At 41.5% G+C, this 22057-nt stretch overlaps 1 protein-coding gene and 1 long non-coding RNA gene across 8 annotated transcripts; one reads left to right on the top strand and one right to left on the bottom strand.

Annotated features, from left to right (window-relative positions):
• Positions 1-427: 427 nt before the first annotated feature.
• LOC142385345 (uncharacterized) lies at positions 428-4815 on the bottom strand. Of its 3 annotated transcripts, none has more exons than XR_012770164.1 (3): positions 4587-4815; positions 1412-1510; positions 428-820 (listed from the first exon to the last, which is right to left on the bottom strand). It is a non-coding gene; the product is annotated as an uncharacterized LOC142385345 (long non-coding RNA). The 3 variants fall into 3 exon arrangements; XR_012770162.1 differs by having other exon boundaries at positions 4613-4812; XR_012770163.1 differs by having other exon boundaries at positions 4625-4812.
• LOC142385344 (proline-rich protein 5-like) lies at positions 1289-21447 on the top strand. 5 transcript variants are annotated; one of them, XM_075471802.1, is made up of 10 exons: positions 1289-1531; positions 7870-7952; positions 10126-10308; positions 12138-12218; positions 12873-12979; positions 15206-15297; positions 15392-15532; positions 19059-19203; positions 19340-19636; positions 19806-21447. In XM_075471802.1, exons 2-10 carry the CDS (start codon positions 7927-7929, stop codon positions 20111-20113), a joined length of 1380 nt encoding a protein of 459 aa, XP_075327917.1. In that variant the 5' UTR covers positions 1289-1531; positions 7870-7926; the 3' UTR covers positions 20114-21447. The 5 variants fall into 5 exon arrangements, with proteins under 5 accessions (XP_075327917.1, XP_075327915.1, XP_075327913.1 ...); XM_075471800.1 differs by lacking the exon at positions 1289-1531 and adding an exon at positions 2332-2479; XM_075471798.1 differs by lacking the exon at positions 1289-1531 and adding an exon at positions 4655-4911.
• The last annotated feature ends 610 nt before the right edge of the window (positions 21448-22057 follow it).

The raw sequence follows: 22057 nt of genomic DNA, 5'->3' as shown, positions 1-22057 counted from the left end.
AATCTATAAAATCAAGCTGTACAACAAATGTTAAGGCAATCCTTTCAGTGTTTAAGGTATCCGTATTATATCTAAAAGATCATCTGACTTGCAACCTAATTCAACCACAGGTGACCTGCGGAGACCACAGATAGCAACTCGCTACACTGTGCAACCAGGTCAGACAAACAGGAAACGCTCACTGCTTCTCCAGCTTCAACCAGAGACATTACACTTTCTCAAAAAGTCACACGTAGAATCAAATGCAACACTTAGAGGCTGAGAGGTATGAGATAAGAAATATATGAGGTGAGGTTTTCTGTATATATCAACATGTCTGTGTTAAATATTGTCTACCAATACAACACGAAAGTATTTAAGAGGTCAAATAGTGCTCTGCTGCGTATTCGTGAGCTGAATTATCGGCCAAACAGAGACAAGAGACCAAATGAAAGTTTTATTATCATAACAGGGGGACAGTTCTTATACTTGAATCGTACTGTGAGTGTAAACTGGTTGTGATTGCTGAGGCAGGGCCAACCACCTCTGAAGATGAATGCCCATTGCACAACTTCTTCAGTTTACTGTTTGTGGTGTCCGTCTGTGTTTGTTTACCAAACAGTGGTCATGCCCATATTATTTGTAATCCCTGCAGACGTGCTCTTATGTGTTATCTAAGTGTGTTTCTTTTAGCTTAATATCTGTGGCTGCAAACAACAGCTGAGGGACAAATACTCGGCACTTCTCCCTCACAATGAAGGGATCTTGCTCCGTCTTCGGCGTGCTTGGGGTCGACATGTTAGACGGCACTCTGCACCGTCAAAACTGCCAGTAAGGAAATCTATTTGTAGAGTGTGAAAAGAAATCCATTAGGTTTAACCTAAAAATGTCAGAGAATTATTATTATTATTATTATTTTTTTTTTGTCTTAAAACAACTGATGCATAATCTATTCAAGAAAAGTCACCTTGTCTTGTCAAGCAAACATACAAGCCTGTTGTACAACCTCATTGTAAGGTAATTACAAGCTTCAGTTTTTTTGTGTCAATGTTGAGAGAAAAGGTTCAGCAGAAAATGATGGGACATTTCTAAATGAAAGCTGGCAGGAATAAGCAACCCTCCCCCCCAATTATAATCCTAACCCCTGTGTCAACAAGAGTGAGCATCCCCAAACTGTTGAATCCAGTTTGGGGATGCTCACTCTTGTTTAGCAGAGAGCTTTACTTGGCTGTTTGAAGCCATTTTGTACCAAAGTTTACCTAAAGATCAGCTGTGAGGATAGGGGACTCATTGTGATACATATGGTTATATACACACATATGTGGAAAATTTATTTAGTTTTGGATAACTCAGTAAAAAAAAATGGGGCATCTAGAGTAAGTTTTTCCTGCTTTACCCACTCTTTACTTTTTACGAGTTGCTTCCAAGTTACCTTCAGCCGCCCTTGGATGAAGAAGTTAACCTCCAAACTCCAGCTTGAATGTGACGAGCATAGGCCGGGATACTGCTGAGGTGGAACGCTCTCGCTGACCTGCAATCAGGGAAAAAACAGGTAAGTGCTGACTTACCCTGAGGTGCTGGATGCAGGTGGAAGACGTGCTCTTTTCCTGTTAAATTGTTTTAAAAAAATGTAGGATTTTTTTTGTATTTTATTTTTTTGAAGCAACTTAGATCGAGTTGAATATCAGGAAAAGGTTTTATATTTGAGGGCTTAGTGTATTTTACTGTGAAAAAAAAAAAGTCTTTGACTTAAACAGAACAAGCTTTCTCTCTGTGTTGGCAGCCTTTCTTTGTTTAGTGTAACCATGTGGCCATGTAAGCAGAGGCTGCAGAACTGAACTGGGTGATGTGGGCTCATGAGTGGAGTCACTACAAGCTCCTGCTGCTGTTTCCTTTGGCCTGAGAGCAGCTTTCCTCTCCTCATTTGTGCACACAGCCCACATCAACATGGCACAGTTTTAAATGATGCACCAGTTAGTCTGCATGCATAGTTTAGTGCGTTTCTGGGCAAAGTGCATGTCTGCTCTGGCTTTTCTTAATGTGTGTACAGTACGTGAGTCCTCTTTGTGTCGCTCAAAGTTTGTGTGTGTATGAATAGACTAGAAGAGATGGAGTGTAGCTGACCACAAACAGTAGATGACTGACTTCAGAGGCAGAATCATACATACCTTCTGTGTTGTCATGTTTGCATGAAACTGCATGAAATTCTATTCATGTTCTCAGTTCACCTTTTATAAAGCTTCTAGACAAGATAGTTGAACAAAAGTAAAAGCGGGCACTTAAATGAAGATGTCAAACAAAAAAGGATGATTTTCTATCTACAAGCAGGAAGGGGAAGCTCTTAGAGTGCAAAGTCACCTGAGACTTTTTTCTCTTTCAGTGAGGTGTGTGTGGCAGAGGAAATGGGGAGGGGGAGCCTGAGGGCAGCCCCTCCTGGAACTCACAGGTTTCACAACTATGAGAAAGTATGCAAGAGTTGGAAAAACAGTAATGCTTATCGGTGAGTGTTAAAAGTACGCAAACCTCTAGAATTTGCAGTTAATCTTCAAAGTGAAAATAGAGGAAAGCGTTTTCTGCAGTGAAATGTCAATCAGGTCTCATCGGGTGCCCTTTTTTAAAAAAAATGTTATACTCACACTGGCTACGCCATCACCATCATCAGGAGAACACTGAATAAAAGTTTATACGGAAGCTGCAGAGAAAGAGGAAGAAAGCCACTGCTTTCTGAGAAGAACATTTCAGCCCATCTACAGTTTACGTAAGATCATCTGGACAAGCGAGAAGGCTGTTGGAAAAATGAGAAATTTAATACTGCATCTCAGCGACTTAATAAACACAGTGGTGATAGTATCATGGTTTGTCCATGTTCTGCTAGAATTGATTCAGAATGACCAAGTCAAAGTTCTGATCGTATTCCAAAAGAAATGTTGTGGAAGAACCTGAAATGTGAGGAAACCCACCAGGATCCCAGTTATTCGCGTCTCATTTAACATTTTGATTGGATTCTTTTGATCTAAGACCTGATCGTGGGAAATAAAGTGTTCAACAAACTGTTCTTATTCAAATCAACCTCAAGGTGCGCTATAAAACTGTGGAACGACAGCCATAAACCATATCAGACGGAGATTGTGATAAACAGGACTGCAGTGTTACTGCCCCCGGAGTGAAGGATTAAATGAAGATCAGAGTGTAAGTGAGGCAGTCTCTTTGACCTTTGGGTTTAACATTTACTTTGTTCTCTCTGACTTTGCTTATCCAGATAGTTCAGTCGCAATAATCAGTTTAATAAAAAAGGTTTTTTTCAGGCACAGACATCCATTCTACATTTCCTGGAATCAAAATGCATGCTTCCATGTACAGATGCAAATGATCCAAAAACATGTTTGCACTACTTTTTTCCCTTATGAGACACGGCTGGTGGGAGAATATCGTTAAACACTCCCTAACTGCAAAAGAAACTGACATTGGTCAATCAAAAACTGAGAATCGAAGTGGCAGCAGTTTGTGTGAGCTTTTCTGATGCATCTGTGCCTCGATGCCATGTGCACGTCTGACTTTTTTGGGTGTATAATCCTAAATGTTGTGGGAACTCTGTGCAAACTGTGTTTTCCAAGTGCTTCAATCTCAGTGAGGAAGTGGCTGCCTTATGCTCCAAATCTGGCCTTAACTGGTAGACTTTCCTATTGTAAACCAGTTCCTTATTGCATTCAGCAGAAGGGAGGGAGGGCTCAGGTTAGGGAGGTGACACTGAGCTCTGTGGTTAATGCAGCGATCAGAACATCAGATAGTGTGCTCTCCTCTGCTAATGGGCGCAGGCAGAGCTGATCACTTGTTCCTTGCAAGGTGGCTCTAAAGTAACAACGCACAAATGCGCACAGACCAACTCACACAGACGCCACTGTAGACGCTGAGTAGCCTTCTCTAATGGCAGTTAAAAGCACTCAGTGTAATGTCCTGTGCTTTAGTGTGCTGTTATATTGGTTTGACGGGGGAATCATTTCATGTCGTTGCTGACAAAGCTGCCTCTAATCTGCAATAAAAAGTCGCATACAGGTCAGGCGGGCAGGGATGGTGCCACCAGCAGGTTTTTACCTCTGACCAAAATGTTTCAACTATTGAAAGGATTGCTGTCACATTTGACAGGCATTCTTGGCTTTTCTAAGATAAAAAGTGTTGTAATTTTGAAGAACTAAAGGAAGATGAGGACGGGCTGTACTGGGTTAGAGATCTAACAAGAGTTAGATTACGTCCGGGCGAGATTCGAGAGAAATCAAATCCAAATTTAGCTGCTCAATATGGGATATTGCACTTTGTTCACATTCATTACAGTGACTAAAATAATAGTTAATCATTACCGTCTACTGTTGTTTTAATTTAGTTCTGCAACCTCGTAGAAACTTATATTCCGTACCTCAGGTTGACCCCCACTGATGTTATCACGCCTGCCATCTCTTACTGACTTATACTTTTATCTAAGTACACTATTCTTTTTCACTATAAAGGCTACTAAAGACTGTTTCATTCGTTACGACATGCTCTTTGGAGCTCAATCCACTGCTACACACAAAATCAAACATTTTCCACAGGTTACATATTATGCCACCCACCGGCCCATGCGCACACAAAGCCTCACCAACGCACGCACCGACATTCACACGCCGCCTCTCAGTTTCACGTTCCTCACTTCCTCCCTCTCTCCCTCGCTCGTGGACAGTCTCTGCAGTGACAGCTCGCAGGCTCACGCGGGCATCCACAAGTCTGGGCTTTTTCAGGCGAACGTGTGCGGCTTTCGCGCGCTCTTATCTGCGCCAAGGGGCAGATGCGGTGGCCCCCAGCCCTCACTGGGATCCCGGAGTTATTTTTGGCTTTCTTGCGCGATTTTAACTTTGGAGAACACTTGCTCAGAAAGGAAGCAGGGTAGACGCCTGATAAGTGAGTATAAAAATACTCAACCTTAACTTGAGGAGAGATGTTAGTGTTATAAAACAGCAAGAAATGGCAAAATAAGTTGTTCCCGCGTGAGAGTCTTCTTGAGTTTATATCCTGTGTAGGTATTTGAATCTCGGGGGAAATGTTTCCTCACACACTAAGAGTTACTGATTTCGCTCATTTTTATACATCATAGTCCAGATAAGACTGCTGTATAGCGCACGAGCTGCCAGTCTTAAAGAGTGTTTGTCAAAGCTGGAAAGTTCTTCAAAAATCACTCGCACAGAGACACACACACACACATGGATGTTTTTTAAGAGACGGGACCTCCAGCTTGTGGTTTCTGCTGGTGCAGCAGACGAACCTGCAGCAAGAAACAGACATTTTATTTCAGCACATGTCTGGTGCAGGGTTGTAATTTCCATCTTGCGTTGCCAGCATGCAGAATGATGTGTGTGAGTGTGCGCTAGTGTTTTCCAGTTCAAGCAGATTCAGGGTGTAAATTGTCAGCAGCGCAGTCACGGATATCTATTTACAACATAAACCGTCTGCTGGGGTGTCTGAGAGGGAGTCGGGAAGAAGAGGAGGAGGATGAGGAGGCTTTGCACAGAGGGAAGTCTGGTTTCAAATGCAAAGAAGATCCCTGGTTTTATTCCCTGGAGTAAACAAGAAAATCTGGCAAGATGTGGGAAGAGGAATGCTCTCAGGCTCCTATAACTACAATCCATGTATGAACTCCCCTTCCAGAAAAGTTGGGAAGCTTGTTTTAAAATGCAACAAAAGCTTGAAACTGTCATTTCCCATTAGTTTGAGCTTATTGACCAACTTTATTGTGTTGAGGAAATGTAAACAAATCTTGAATTTGATGCCAACTCAATAAAAAGTGAAAGTGAAATGTTTATGGAGCACAAAAGTAATGGTGTTCTGGAAGATTGTACAATCAGCAGATTAACTGGTGAAAGGTGAGGGTGTCAGGATTGGGTATAAAAGGAGCATCTGCCAAAGGTTTCCCCTTTCAATGTTGGGATAGGTCGTGGCTCACCGCTTTCTGACCAAAGAAGAAGTTTATGTTGAGGTGCACCCAGAACTTAAACTGCCCAGGGCTAAAAGATTGCTTCAGCCTTGGATCCATTGAAGTCTATGGTTCAGGGTGTCGCTCCACCCCGTTTAGCAATTCCATGCTTAGCCTACAGTAAAACCAGTAAACTGTAATAACTCGAGGTGTTTTATTTGTGCCTGAGAGCATTACTGCTGTAGAAAACATTGGAGATGGATGTTTTATTGCCCTGAACCACATGATTATAACCGTGTCCGGTGTAGAGGTGGCTATACCCTCATGTTCACATTATAAACTCTATAAGCCCCACCCCAAATGTTCAGAGTAGCCTTAAAAATACTAGCTCCCCTAGCAGAGCTGCTCTTAGTGCTGAAATTCCCACCCCAGAACTCTTTTTAGACCCCAAGGAATGGACACCCTAAGAGACCCTGGAAACATTTCCCTCAGAAAAGTTTGACTTTCGGACTACCGAGACATATTTAACCATTAAGGCTTATTTACCTCCTTTCCTGGGAGGTAAATGATTATTTCAGCAGGACTGTGCCAGACCTCATTCTGCACAACTTATAGTAAGGAAGCCTTCACCAACACGATGTGTGTGTTTGACTGACCTGCCTGCAATCCAGACCTGTCTCCTGTTGAAAATGTGTGCAACATAATGAGAAATAGAGTCCGATTAAACATCTCATTTAATTTCTGTCCAACTTTTCTTAAAATGAGATTAGCAACCACAGTCCTTGTGCTCTTGAGCAAGCCAGTAAACCCCTCTGTTTTGGGACTTTAGAAAGAGATACAAAGAGGCGGCAGAACTTGGAGCACAGGATTAAACCAGGGTGCGTGCATGGCATTCATTTGGGGTACGTTTACCATGCCCACTATGAGACGGAGACAAAGTTCTGGTTGTAATTTTCACTTTTTTTGTAATGGCACACAAATGGATCTGACATCGAAGCAACAGCCTCGCTGGCCCCAAACCAGCTTCTCTAACTGAGATGACCACGGCTTCTTTCTCTGCAAAGGGATTTGCTTTCAGATAGAAGTTATATTTGTATCGTCAACTCAAGTAGACTTATGTGGAGAACTTGTTTATGCTGACCGGAGCGAGCTGCAGGTCACGGTCCGTATCGCATCGTGGGTTGTCATTGCTGCCAAACGGACAAACGAGCAACAGTTCTCGCTTAAACACTCTAAACACACAACCTGATCAAAACCACAATACACTTGTCTTAACGTTTTTGAATAATGGAAATTTGCAAGCATGCATGCTTTGCAACCAATTTGCTTTAAAGCTACAGCCACTGTCAATGTGAGGCCTCGAGATAAAAGAGCAAAACTGTTGATTTACACTAATATAGGTCATGACAAAGCCTCAGCTTTACCTCGTTTCATTTGCCTGATATGCGTGTCATTCTATCTGCTCGTCTGTGTGTGTGTGTTGGAGTGAACGAGCGGGGGGCATCTGAGTTTGCGGTAGGATCAAATATCCGTCTCAACCACTTTACTGTAATTTGATTAGAACGCTGTGTCTTGTTAGCGAGACGTGAGTCTCTGTGAGGGTCAGTAACTTAACTTTATGCCTCGGGGTTCCTGTATGTTGCTGCAGCAGTTACAGTGGGCCTTGTATCCTCTGATGTCTTTATTTTTGTAATCATCATAAATTCAACTATGGCCGTTCAGTCTTGTTTGTGCATTTAAAGCATCTTTAATGGGTGAACAGTTTTGTTTGCTTTTTCCTGTGACTGCATCTAGTTGTCTGCAGCGTTTTATGTTTAGTCAGAATCGAGATGTAGAAAATGTGGAAAATGTGTCTTTCCCTGCTGTGACATCAAGGCACGGAAGTACCGTCAATTCTGGAGATAAATTTTTTAAGTCACCTGAGTTTCTCTTTGCTCCTTTCGTTTCAGATGCTGCGTCATTGATGGCAGTTGCAGGGTGGTTATTAGCCATCTGTCAAGGCTGATATGGAACGAGAGGGCTCATTTAGGAGGTAAGACCACACGCATTCAAACTCCTCAGACAACCGGTCGAGTTCAGTTCACAGTTTCACTGCAGTCTTGTGTTGCGTCAGTCCTCTGGCACAAACAAAGGTGAATCAAATTGAAAACTTCACACACTCACCCACATGCATTCCTGAATGACCTCATTCATGCTTTCACTCATCCTCCTTTGTTCAGTAATTAGGCTGCAGCTTCCCTGTTTATTCAGTTCCAGAAACAAGAAGTGTTTCGCTTCCTGGTTGCAACAGAACTCGTAGCTATTAAAAAATGTGAAAATGGAAAACTTTTATCCATCAGCAGAGGATTCTTGTCTCAATTCTGCTGGCTGCGCCGTGTCTCTGGAGGTCCTGAGTCTTTTTTTTATGCTCCACATCATCCATTCTTCAGGAGGAGCCTTTTGACCGAAGAGTGTGTGGCTTCAGCTCTAAAATGACAATCTGAACCTTCTTTTCTGGCAGAATTTGGAAACTCACTGGGACATGAACTGTGTGTGTGTGTGCCCAGGGCTCCTGTTTCTCACACTGACCTATTTTAGTGGTGCTGAACTAAGATCCAGGTTGACAGACGAGCAACACACAAACCCTCACTCCTCTTCCCCATCATATTACGTACCATGCTTTTGATTTTTCACCCATTCTTATTTCCCTATTGGACCTTTTTTTTTCTCCTCCGTTTCTTGTTTCCACATTAATTTAACATTGAATAATTTAGTGTCACACTATCATTGTCCAGCATTACAAACTGAACAGGGATCAGTCAACTGGGCAAACATGTGATAACAGCTTCAGTCTCTTCTGGGCCCCACACAGAGAGGAAGATGAAGTAAAATGCGTGCCACCTTTAAATCCTTCCCCTCCCGCCTGGCAGTCCTTGTACCTCAAAGGGTCCCTTTGTTTGCCTGGCACAAAAGCTCAGTCACATGGTCACCAACTGGCACAGAATGGGAAGGGGGGAAAAGAAACAGAGAAGTAAATTGGATTGAGAGGAGTAAAGTTGGGAGAATTTAAAAGTGGACGGAAGCAAACAAGAGCCGCACGGTCATGGAGTGGGGATATGTGGTACCCTTTCACATACTTGAGTGAGTAAATGTTGTTCATGTGTGTGTGTGAGGAGAGAATAAATGTGCTAGTGTGAAATAGAAATGATCAAAATGACAGTTTCCCAGAATGCACATGAGGTTTACTTACTGCTCTGCACCTTAATGACATGCAAAGCAGCCCCTGCGTCTGTTTTTTTTTTTTTTTTTTTTTTTTTTTTTTCTGGGCCATTGTCTTTATAAGTACCCCAAGTGCGGTGCTGGTCGAGTGATTAATGAAGGGCACTCTGAGTGGTGCTGTGCGCTCTGAGCAGGTTCAATATTATTTAGTTTACTCGTCTCCATATGATTAAAATCCAAAGAGGCATTTTTGCACTGACCTGCAGTCTGGAATATTTGAGGCTTCTCTTCCTCTTCCTGTCCCACTTTATCCATCCCTCTCCCTTCTCATTTATTCATCTTTCTTGTGCCTCTTTCCCTCTCTGTCGCACAGTCGGCTCTTTATTTCTCTGGATCTAAGTTGGCGTGTTAAATGCCATCGTCCTTTCTCTTTTTTAGTCACTTCAGACTGTAGCTTCCTCACATCTCTCACTTCTTCTCTCAATCTTTCTGTATTCAACGTTTCTTGAATTCTTTCCATTTATTGAATAAATGCCTAAAAATACCCCTTTTTCTGCATTTTCTTGAAAAGTGAAGATTATTTGAAGCTGAAAATAAGCTGTTAAAACTTTTTTCTGGTCATTGACGAAACCCCTAAAAGCTAATATCTAAAAGTTTCTGTTTGACCGTAACTTCGTCTGTATGCAAAGCTTTTTTTCAACTTTACAAAGTTTTGTTCAAATCCTACAAGAACACTTTTACCAAAATTTGCAGAAACCAGCAGACAGATTTTTCTGAACTTTATTGTAAAAATCTCCAACAATCGCGAGCTTTTAAAAAGATAGAAAGTACCAGAGTTTTGCACATGTGAAGTTACTGTGGAAAACGCTTGTGGAAACCAAGTCTGCTTGCATCCTGCCCACAGTGTAGCAGATTAGTTTATGTTTCAGGTTCTCACTGAAGTTCATTCAAGCGCAGTTTTCTGCACATGGCTTTTCATGTTCTTTTCTCTTTCTTCCTGTTGGAAGGAGCCTCCAAAGCAAACTGCGGCTGGGTATCGGCTCGTCCTCCAGCCTGACTGACCTCTCACAGGCAAAAACCTCTGCTGGAGGAGGGGAGAAGGGAGGAACAGCTGGGGGGCTGCCAGACGATTGCAGCAGGGACAAAGGGACACAGCAGAGGAGGGCCGGTGCCAACGCCACCTGGAACAGGTCAGTGCAGTCCAGATTTTCTCAATCACGCTCAATGTGAGCGAGAAATGTTCATTTTTAATACACAAATGCTTGTGTGCAGTTTTTTTGAGTACTGTGAGCAGCGGGCTAAGTTGGTGCTTTTATGTACACAGTGAATAGAAGCCTCGTCTAACACTCTGCAAACATATATGCTCATAAACTCTTTCCTCCTTCAGGGTCCATGGCAACTCTTTATCTTCATCGATCCCTCCTTCTTCTCATATCATTCTGCCTCACAGATTTCTGTCTTACTTTCATCTCAACCTTCCTCTCTACAAGGAGAACCTTTGGTCAATTTTGAGTTAGAACCAGGGGTCAAGATGTTTTTTGGATATTAGATGTTGGTGCTTCCATGTGCTGCAAGTGACATCTAATGCTTTTTTAAAAATTTTTTATCAAGAATTAAGCCAGAATTCAGAAACAATGCGTGAAAAACCAAGTACACCCCATGATTTAGTAGCTTGTGGAACTACCTTTAGTGGCAATAACTTGCCTCACTCCTCTTTAAAACATTACTTCAGTTTATTCTCTTAAGCTTTATTCCCATCACAGCATTGGATCTGCTATTCTTTTTATATATTTCTATAATGTATATTGCCTGGTGCACTTTAGATCATTGTCCTGCTTCGTGACCCAATTTCAGCCCAGTTTTAGTTGTCGGACAGGTGGCCTCGTATTTTACTTGAGAACACTTTTTTTTTATACAGAGGAGCTCATGGTTGACTCAGTGATTGCAACGTGTCCACGTCCAGTATGAGGTGCTTTGCGCCGATACGCTGTGTTTGTTTTTTTGTCAAAAAAGCTGTCGCTGTGCTTTATGACCAAACATCTCCACTTGTCTTGTGGTAAGTTTTACAGTATGTTCAGATGATACCGTGTAACATGTTCATCCGATGTTCTATTAACCTGTTTTTAAGACTCATGAGATCGGATGCTTTTGTTTTGTCCTGATACATGAAACGTCAGAATTAAATGAGAGTGTACCGTAAATTCCGGACTATAGAGCGCACCTGAATATAAGCCGCACCCTCTCATTTTAAAAAGAAAATCCATTTTGTACTTGTATAGGCCGCACCGGATTATAAACCGCAGATGTCCACATTGTAATATGAGATATTTACACAGAAAGATGTTAGAGGATTTGTAAACTTTTAATAAAATGTGTATGGTAACATTAACAAATACATACTGCAAATGCTTTTTTTCCCCCGATCAGTGCCTGTAACATGGTTTAAACTTAAATACCTATCGGTAACGCACAAATACGTGGCGTAAATTTACGCCACGTATTTGTGCGTTTATGAAAAGTTTTCAATAAAGCATTTATGCTTTTTTGTCGAACAATGCCTGTAACAGGCCTGGTATAAAAAAAAAGACAGTAGCCTACCAGAAAAAGTCATGGATCGCCTTCTTCATCTTCCTCCTGCGCACTAAAACCATCAAAGTCATCTTTTTCAGTGTCCGAATTGAACAGCCTCAGGACTAGACCACCGTGAACTCTTCGTTAATTTTATTGGTCTATTGTTACAAGGCAAAATGTTTTTGGCGGCATGAAAAAAGAAGAAAAAAACATATATTATCCGCACCGTATTATAAGCCGCGGTGCTCAAAACCTGGGAAAATATAGTCCGGAATTTACGGTACTTGTTTTTCCTCACAAAGCTGTAAGACGACCTGCCAAACTGGGAAATAGTTACATTTACGTCCTCGTAGCATATGACTTGTCTCACTGTCTCCAGATGGAGAGTTAAGTCTCAGATTTGTTGTTTTTCTGTGCCTAAATGCTTTTCTAATTTTTTTTTTTCCAGCATCCACAATGCAGTGATTTCAGTATTCCAGAGGAAGGAATTAGGAGAAAATGAACTCTATTCTCTGAATGAAGGTGTCAGGTTAGTGCTCTATCATGAGTCTGCCGAACTGTCTGTTTGGGCCTGTTAATGTCGAAGACACATTTGACTAATGATTTTAGTCATTAGTTAACATTGTTCTCTTCGGACATTTTCTCTTCTAAAATTAGTCTTTTCTCAAGCCCAAATATTAGCACATGCCTGGTAACTCATTGCGCTTTATGATTATTTGATCAAAGGGGAAATGACGGGTTGAGGTTGGAAAGGGGTCACCGCCGTGCGTTTTGTGTTTACTTTCAGTGCAGCTGAGGGCAGCTTAGACAGGGCTGCCAAAACTGTATTGTGTAAATATTACAGCACGCATACATGCGCGCTCCAACAGCAAAGACCTACATCTACACACATTATTTGGGGCAACAGCTGTTCTTTTTAGAGGAGACCAGCCTAACATGGCTGGAGGTTGTGAATGTGTTGCGCTCCTGACTTTAAAACAACAAAAGCTTCACATTATGTAAAGATGCAGAAGTGGCCATTAATCTGGCAGACCAGTGTGTACAACACATTTACTAATTTCCTGAGTCGGCTGCTGTTTAAACACGGCAGTTTGCACGCGCAATCTCTTCTGGTTCATTTTTTTTATGAAGTGTCACCACTGATGTGTGTGTGTGTATCTTTAACACTTGTGTGTTTTTGTAGGCAGCTGCTGAAGACTGAGCTGGGCTCCTTCTTTTCTGAGTACCTTCAGAACCAGCTGCTCACCAAAGGCATGGTCATACTGAGAGACAAGATTCGCTACCATGAAGGTACACAATCAATATGAAAAAAAAAAAGAAGAAGCCACATGCATATTTAGTCAGGGGATGGGTATGCAGACTGTTTTTTTTAAATAATATGGTTGTATTTTCAAGTGACATGTTCAGTCTGACAGCATCGTGGAAATGATACCTACAGAGAAATACATTTGTTAGTGTGACTTCCTTTATTGTCAGTGGTATCGTCTCTTTCAGTGCCTGTTTTTTTTTTTTTTGGTAGTTTTCTGTGATATTTACAGATGGAGAAGTCACACCAACCCCTGTCAAACCTGACCATTTATTTTAGTGGTAGCTTCAAACACAGAGGAACAGCTAGCATTGATTCATTCCCACATGTTAGGGCTGGATTGTTTGGCTAAAGTGTGTAATGAATGGCCATCAAATTCAAATGCCTCAACTCACCAGAGTTTACAGAAGAAAAGCTGCTGACATTATATTAGCAGAGAGGAGACGACAATCAGGATAGAGTGACCTTCAGTAGATAAAGTCCCTTTTACGTACTGCAAACACCCGCTGACGCCTGGCTTTTGAGTTCAATGCGTAAGTGTTTAATTGACATTCAGTCGCAGGTTGAATGACTGCAGTGAGTGCAGATATTAATTGTCCTTTCTTGCTCTGATTGGCTCTGATGGGAACACAACTCCTGAGTACTTGCTAACTTTCAGTCAGGGTGCTGCACGTAGGGCTGCCAGAGTGGACTCACTGCAATTTTTCTAGACTACCAACCATAATGTCTTAAATGGAGGCTCTGAAACTGATAGCAACAACTTGGGGACAAAAAGAGATAAGACCAATGAACTGGACTAATTATCTCAGAAAGTTTTGCTTATCATAAACTTTGTGCCAACACAGCCTATCTACCTTCTCCTCTGGAAGGTGCGGGTGGTTTCTGGACGTATTTATTTCTGAATACGTTGTAGCAATGAGAGTGCTGAGACTAAACGGGCAGTAGGAAAGGAATGTTTTGGCTTGTTTTAGTAAGCATCCCAGTTTTTCTTTGAAGACCTAGAGAATAAAAACTCTCAAAGATTTAATTTACCTGTAAAACGTCCCTGTCTCATGTTAAAAGGGTTTATTTACAAGGTCAGAAATGATAGTAAAGAAATGGCAAAGAGCAAAAACCTCACTGTTGTCTCAAGATCCATGGGTAGTATATCTTGGCAGCGAGACAATAGGCCAGAATTAATCTTTAAATAATGTTTTGCTATTTCCTTTAGGGAAGAATCCATATATATTAGCTGGAAACAAGAAGTTTTAAGTTGTTTGAAGCACTTGTTTGGCATCTCAAGCCATCAGCTGAAGCTTTAAGAAGAAGTAGTAAAAAAAAAAAGTATTTAATGGAAAAACATTCTTAAATTGGTGTTATTTGCCTAATTTTCTGTGTATGTAACACCATTGTATCAAAGTCACATGTTAAGCTCTGACTTGGGGATTTTTTTTTCTCCATTATGAGCTATCAGTGGCTCCTGCCTTTGATTAGGAGTGTTCTTAGTGGCACTGATAAATGTCAGGGGAACTCCATGTCTTGTTTTTTGTAATTTTTTTCAGATACAGTCCAGCAGAGAAAAATAATAAGTAACTAAAATATCAGATGCAGAGATAACCCCACGAGTTAACCATTAGTTTTAACTGTGAGAACAAGGCTTTATCTCCACTGTGACCTCCAGTGAAGGACATTTCTGACACATATACACACACACACACACACACACACATACAGAGCGTGATGGAGATTCTAAAGAGGTGAAAACAGGGCGTAAAGAGGGGAAATGATTCTGTTCTCTCTGTTGTGGTAAATGTGTGACCTTTGTCATGACAAAACGCTGGCACATGCACACTCACTGACTGCGACAGGTTCTCAGTGCTGTTGTCAAAGCAACCAGACAGGAAGTGATCTTTTACATCAAGTTTCATATCTAGACAGTAAGATATGTAAAATAAGAGAGGCCACAGAAACTCGTCGAACTATTGTTTTGACTTTTCACAAAGTGTCCAAAAATGTGTTTATGTACAGTAGGTGCAAGAGGTTTGTATCGGGGTGTGTTTATTGATTTTATGCTCCCTATCAGATTCTTTCAATTTGCATCCTAAATGCAAATGAAGCTGGAATTCTTACTACAGGAAAAGATGTCCCTAATAACCAACATAGTGGACCATTATATGGCCTAAATCAGTAAACAATTCTCACAGTTCATTATCTTCCTGGTTGCATCATAGGTCAGAGGTTGTTGGACTCTCTGGCCGAGACGTGGGACTTCTTCTTCTGTGATGTTCTGTCCATGCTGCAGGCCATCTTCTATCCTGTACAGGTACGTCCGCCCGTGTTCCCATTCCCCTGCTAATAACCGTTTTTTTTTATGTTGACACACATGTGTGTGTGTGTGTGTGCGTGTACATCTTCAGGGAAAGGAGCCGTCAGTGCGTCAGTTGGCTCTCCTCCACTTTAGGAACATCATCACCCTTAACCTGAAACTGGACGAGGCGCTGTCTCGACCCCGAGCCAGAGTTCCTCCTTCTATCATACAAATGCTGCTTATACTGCAGGTACACACACACAGATAGTATGCCTTCGTATCTTTTTCTCTTCTGCGCCCTCTTAGCTCTGATGCTGTCTCTGATGGTGTTGTCCTCACCCAGCCTTTAACTAAAGCCTTGCACAAATATCCATGACGGTTGTGGGCCGCAGGAGGAGCATGAATGCTCCTCATCCTTGTGGGGAGGTGGAGCAGAGAGTAGAAACCGAGGTTGAGATTTTTCTTGAATACAAATCCCACAGGAAGTAATATCAGTGTGAACACAAAGCACAGTTGTCTTCCCATGACCATTCAGTGCTCTCTGCACCCTGCCTGCTTCTCAGTTTGTCTGTGTGAATTATTCTTGTTTACACTGGCAGTTGAAGCAAACACGACATCACAAGACAAGAAAAACTTAGCGAGCCAGTTTCAACCATCAGCTTATTAGCTTCATGTGTAGACTTACAGATGAGGGAGGGTATAGAGAGCTGACGCTTGAATGCAGATTAGGAAAAAAAAAATCACAATTTCCTGCCAGTATTTCTGCCATCTCTACGATAAAATGTATCCATAGGTTTTTGGGTTACAGTTTGTATGGAATGCTTCATATTTCTACTGGACTGTCTCACATATAAGTATCTGTAACTTAATCTTACACTGGCATTTGCATGCAGTCTTGCTGTGTGCATACTAGTTTGGTGTTTTACAGTTGAGGTCAAGTTCCTCAACTGGAGATTGATCAGTATTCGGTAGTTGCTGCACTTCTTTCGTACAGCATGTGGCGTTTTTCAGTCAAGTGCAAATGAAATCTTCTGGCCTCCCTGGTTAGCTTGGCAAATAGTTTGCACATTTATAGCATTAAGATCAAGGCAACTTAGGCAACTATGTAATCTTTCCTGCATTACGTAATCAGAATACTGCCAAGACGATTTTTCTGTCTAATCCTTGGCTTTCACACTGGTGTGGTTTTAAAATCTTTAAAAAAAAAAGTCACTGAAAGGACACAGTCTTAAAGGGGAAATCCCTCCTTGATTTAACTGGTCATTAACTTGCACACATCCGACTTGTGTGGCTTGTTAAAAGATTTGGAACAGCTGCATTAAGAGATCAGTGCTCTAAATCTCAGAAGCTGGCAGAAAGTCTCGTTTCTGAGACGCGAGAAGACAAGATTAAAGGTCTACAACAGCGTCATTCCTGGAGTGAGCTCATCATGTTTAGGTGAACATACTTAGTGTCATACTGAAGTAATAAATGCTCACATGTGAACCACTTTCTTGGAATTTGTGGAACACAAAAGATGAAGAAAACGGATCCAACAAGAATTTTCTTTTTATCCATTAAAACAAAGCCAAACATGGAAAATTGGCTTCCTTTTAATACCTCAGAACATATCCATCAGTGATGATAAACTCTTTGGATAGTTTTGGAGACCTTTGGCTTCTGAGAAATTCCACTTAAGACTAACAAATCAAAGACTAAACATTACAGTTTCTGTAAAAGTAGTTGTTTATTGGACAGAGGTACTATGTCGGTCTGGTTGGGAATGAGCGAATCTTAGATGTGCCCTCAAGTGTGTCTGCTTGTACATTCTGAGAGTCTGTGAAAGTTTGTGGTGACTCATTGACCTAAATCTGCTCCTTCCACATTCAGACAGAGGCGGAAAAAGGCAACAAGACAGAGTGAGGTACTCTTTTAAAAAAAAAAAAAAAAAAAAAAGACGAGGAAGAAGAAAGTGCAATGTTTGCCTATAAAGAAAACTATATACATGGAAGGAGAAATGGAGAATTTGTAGAGTCACCAGTGTGAAAGGACATCTTAAAGTAGGGCAGCTAAGAGTGTAAAAAAAGATACAATTATTTTCTGCTCATTTTCATCTGTTCGTAATTTCCCTTTTATTTGTTTAGGACAGTGTGACGCCAGCTCACTGAAGTCTGTTCTTTTTATGTGGTTTGGTTTCCGTGCTGTGGTTTTTCTGCATGGGCTTGATGTTTCACAGTGCTGCAACTTGGTTGATCTCTTTTTTTGTTTTTTTTCAAGACGCTGCAGTCAAGTCTGTGCGTCACCTCTTAGTGTGAACATTTATGTAGCAAATTTGAGCTTGATTCAACTTTTACTAAACAGAAAGCCTGAATTTACAGGTTTTTTTTTTTCCTCTTTTAAGATTGCATCAACAATGAATGACACGAGAGGTGTTGCTTGTGCTGATGAATCTACACCCTCGTCAATGTTGGAGATCAAAGCCCTTTTCATTCTGCTGCTTGCTCAAATCTGCTTGTATGGCAAGCAAATGGCAGACAGACACAGTTACAGTTAATGACTTACTGCTGTGCCTACTGGAGCATTTAGTGGCTGAAGAACAAGACCAGATATTTCCTTCAGAAGTTGGTAGAGGCAAAACCAAAAGCAGAAATGTCTGGTGTTCTTTAAGATTGAGAAAGTTCAACTTCATCCAGGTTTTAAGATCAGTAAGACCGTTGTTATGCAGGTTACGCTTGCAGTGGTTAGGGAAATAGACGTCAGTGAGACAGCAGAATTTAGTTTCTTGAACATAGATCCCAAAGGAAACGTATACAGAGAAAAAAGCATCAGACCCAAGATGCACTCTTGGGGTCGTCCACAAATGGGAAGGGCAGCGCAAGATGAACAATCCCGTAAATTAACAGGCAAACCTTCTTACCTAAAAGAACCAAAACAGCAGACTTCCTTGAGTCGGCAATCAAAAGGAGATCATATAGCTGCAAAACAAGCCCAAATCATCACCCGTCCACCACCGTGCTTGACGGTTGGTAAGAAGTGTTTGTGCTGATATGCTGTGTTTGGTTTTCTCCAAACGTGCTGCTGTGCATTATGACCAAACATATCCACTCTGGTCTGGTCTGTCCAAAGGACATTGTTTTGGACGTATTGTGGTTTGTTCAGATTCAACTTTGTAAACCTAAGCTGTGCTGCCATGTTCTTTTTTAGAGAGAAGTCCTTCCCCTGCGACCCTTTCAAACAAGCTATTTTTCGTAAGGTCAGCCAGTCTAAGATCTGAGATCATTGCTGATGTCATCATTCTGTACCACACAAAGTGCAGTGTACACTGGTATGAATCTATAGCATCTGCTGTGGGTTGTTGTGTTGATATCATTGGTTGCTATTCCTTGTGTACATTTACCAACTTCTGTTGCTATATAAACCAATGTCCCCTTTTTGTCTCTCTATCTAAATGGAGCCAAGTTGTTGACAATTTTCTTATCTGAACATGGTTATGTTTCTTTAAACAAGCCTAATATTGTAACTAAAATCACTCAACACTTTACCAATGTGTTCTTCTCCAAGGTGCAAATAGAACGTGTCTACACCCTGTTATGTTTTAAACTAAATTCAACAAGCTCACCAGAGATCTGTCATTCTTTTCACAGTAGAGTTCTTGATAAAAATCTCAGAAAGTCAAATTCCGTTTACCCAGAAATGCTTTCACGGCTTTTAAAGTTTCCATTACTACGAGCCAGCACGCAGCAATTAGCAGCCCACTCAAACCTGTGTTTCTGTGTATGTGTTTGTACTCGATCCAGGGCGTGCACGAGTCTAAAGGTGTAACAGATGATTACCTTCGTCTGGAGTCTCTCATCCAGAAAGTGGTGTCGCCTTACCTCGGGACTCACGGTTTGTACTCCAGAGACGGATCCTCCAACTTGCACTGCTCCTCTTGCCTGTTAGGTATGTGTGGGTGTTTGCGTGTGCTCAAATATCTTATCAAAATGTTTCTAAATTTTCCACGTTCTATGCTGATGGTTTTGCAGTTCCTTGCACTTCAGGTCTTCTGTGTTGTTTCCTTACATGTTTTAAATGATAGAAAAGCGGCTGCAGCGCCCCTTGGTCGCCAAACCAGGCAGCTCTCCCACTGTCAAGAACCCAGTGGTCCGTTCGAAGAGCTACAACGTTCATATGCTAACCCCCGTAGTAGAGTATGACATAGACTCCTCCTCAGGAGGTGGCACAAACATCAGACGTCACTCCGTGTGTGAGATGCCGTCTTGCGTGGAGGAGAGCAGCCCTATGGCTAAATCTGTGTCCAGGCCAATGGTTAACTCCAGCACGTCAAGCCTGGCCAACCAGTCCCCAGCTTCCACCACCTCTTCTGCACTTTCAGGTAGATTATCAAGAAAAGTAACAAAACAACTGCAAGAGACTATCCTTTTAGCCCAGATACACAATGCACTAATGCCACAAAACCTCCCTCGATCAGTTAATCAAAGAGATTCACAAAAAGTCCTGATTGTGTGAGTAAGCTCAAACACTGAAACTATTCTTTTGTGCAGACACTTTAATCTCCAGACGGGACCCCAGATCAAGAGATGCAGACAGTCCTGCCGCACCCCACCCTCTCCAGCCACAGCACCACTCCCCCTGCATCCTCCCCGAGACTTTCCCAGGCGAGGACGCTCATTGTGCCTGCTCGCTGGAGTTCGACTCCAGTCTGGCGTCCAGCCCAGATATCATGATGGACCACATCACAGAGTCTTTGGACTCCAAGCAGGAGCACGACGGCATCTTTCTGGACTTCACACGGCACTGCTCCGGAGACTCCACGAACAGTCGAGACAGCAGCAGGCAGAGCGTGGCCTGACCCTTATTTAAGGTGGAAACACTGCCAAGCCACGACGGACATTCCTCACACCATGTGACACCTCATGTCGCATCAGGGACTCTTTCAAACTGGATTATTTTTCAAACAACGTTGTCTCACTATAAACAAGTCAAGGGATTTCAACCTGTTGTCTCTTATGAGTCATGGAAGCTGAGAAAACCTGAGCCAGTCGGATAACTTTTTAATCTTGGGTCAAGTTCAAACTTCTAATCATAAACATATCAAAGAAAGGCTCAACATATTTTATTAATCATCGAAATATTAAATATAATTTTGTGATTTGCTCCAAATGAAGTGAAGTGTAAATCTGGTTTCTACAGATTCTCATCATCTTCATGAAAGAGTGAAGGACCTATCGCTGTGTTCATGGAACAGTTCTGTGGGAAAGGCGGTGCGGCTTTTAGGCCTAATCTGCAAAAGATACCTGATTAAGTACTTTTCAGCAAAGCCCTTTTTGCATCATTGTAATAGCTGCTTACCATTCTGATTCAGTCATCAGTAAAATCAAACGTGTACTATATGTTTTAGTGAAATGTCCTAAGATAAAGGTTAATATTACTATTGGTATATTGGTATACAGCTGCAGTTTCAGTTATTTTCTTGTTTGATTGGTTTGGAAACTGACAATCCTTTATTTGTAGCTAACACATTAACCTTATGTGTGATCATTTACACAACCCTGGTCAAAAAATAATTATTTTTGTAGTCTCACCAAAATTGTACAGAACTGAGCCTCTCCGCCAATACAAACACCCAGATAATGAGGCTGGGGAATGAATTACTCCTGCATGGATACACTCAACTGGACTCAAATGGGTCTCGGTGGTCTTTACACTCTCCAAAGTAAAATATTTTTTGCATCTTTTAAAAAAAAAAAAACAGCGACGTATAAGTGTATGTTAATTACAGCTGAATGCCCAGCAAAGCTGCTCTCACTCACATCTTTAACATTTCAGAAACTGTGATTGAAAATCAGCCCTTTCAGACCACGTGTTAACTAGTGGTTGCCGAGTTCATTTCCAGACTGTCGCTCTGCTCTAAAGAAAGTCTGGTTTTATAAGCACGGCGTCATCTGACAAAGCCAAAATTCAAGCAACAGAAAGACGACGTCTGTGCACTGAATTCAGCTATATTCACGGGTACGATGATGTAAATTTGGATGATTTTGAACATTTTCTCACACGGCTTACAGTGCTGCCGCTTTGTCCAGATATACTTGGGTCGATAATTGACTCAGCTTTCTCATAAGACAATGTATTTTTGTCTGAAAGTCCTATTAAACTACTTGTTTTGAGTCTGTGTGACAACAGGAAGACAGTTTCTATTTGATTATTATGAAACTCATAATATCCTAAAAATATTCTTGGACTGTAATCAAAGACAGCATGAGAACAGGAGCATACAGGGCTGCTTCCACTGCTCCAGACCGCAGCTGCCTTACATTTAACCAGGGTTTATCCCAGCTCTTCTTCCAGTGTCTTCTTCATGTGTTTTTATTATCGTAGCAGAGATTCAGACATAAAGCAGCAACAAATAACTTCTAAGGTGAGCTTTTTCTGTTCTCACACACATATGTATACATATGCACATATATATATGTATTTATATATATGTATATATATATATATATGTATGTATATGTGTGTGTATGTATACAGGAGATATACCACTCGGGCATAAAACACTTCCTGTGTCTGTACGAATGCAGCCTTTACAGAATTCTCATGGACCCAAGTTCATGTTTCCGAGCAATTGGGTCAACATGGTTTAGTAGATAAACAGATGTGTTGTTTCATTGTTAAAATATTCTTACAGTTTTTTAAATAATTCCCTCTCGACACAGACGGTGTATAACTGCAATCCAAATCAGTCCATCTCCAGCGAATGTTTGGGACTCTTCATTTTCCCCCATAACTATAGTTG

The sequence above is a fragment of the Odontesthes bonariensis genome, chromosome 8, assembly GCF_027942865.1.
Source record: "Odontesthes bonariensis isolate fOdoBon6 chromosome 8, fOdoBon6.hap1, whole genome shotgun sequence".
NCBI lineage: Eukaryota > Metazoa > Chordata > Actinopteri > Atheriniformes > Atherinopsidae > Odontesthes > Odontesthes bonariensis.
This window is presented reverse-complemented; position numbering and strand designations above follow the sequence as displayed.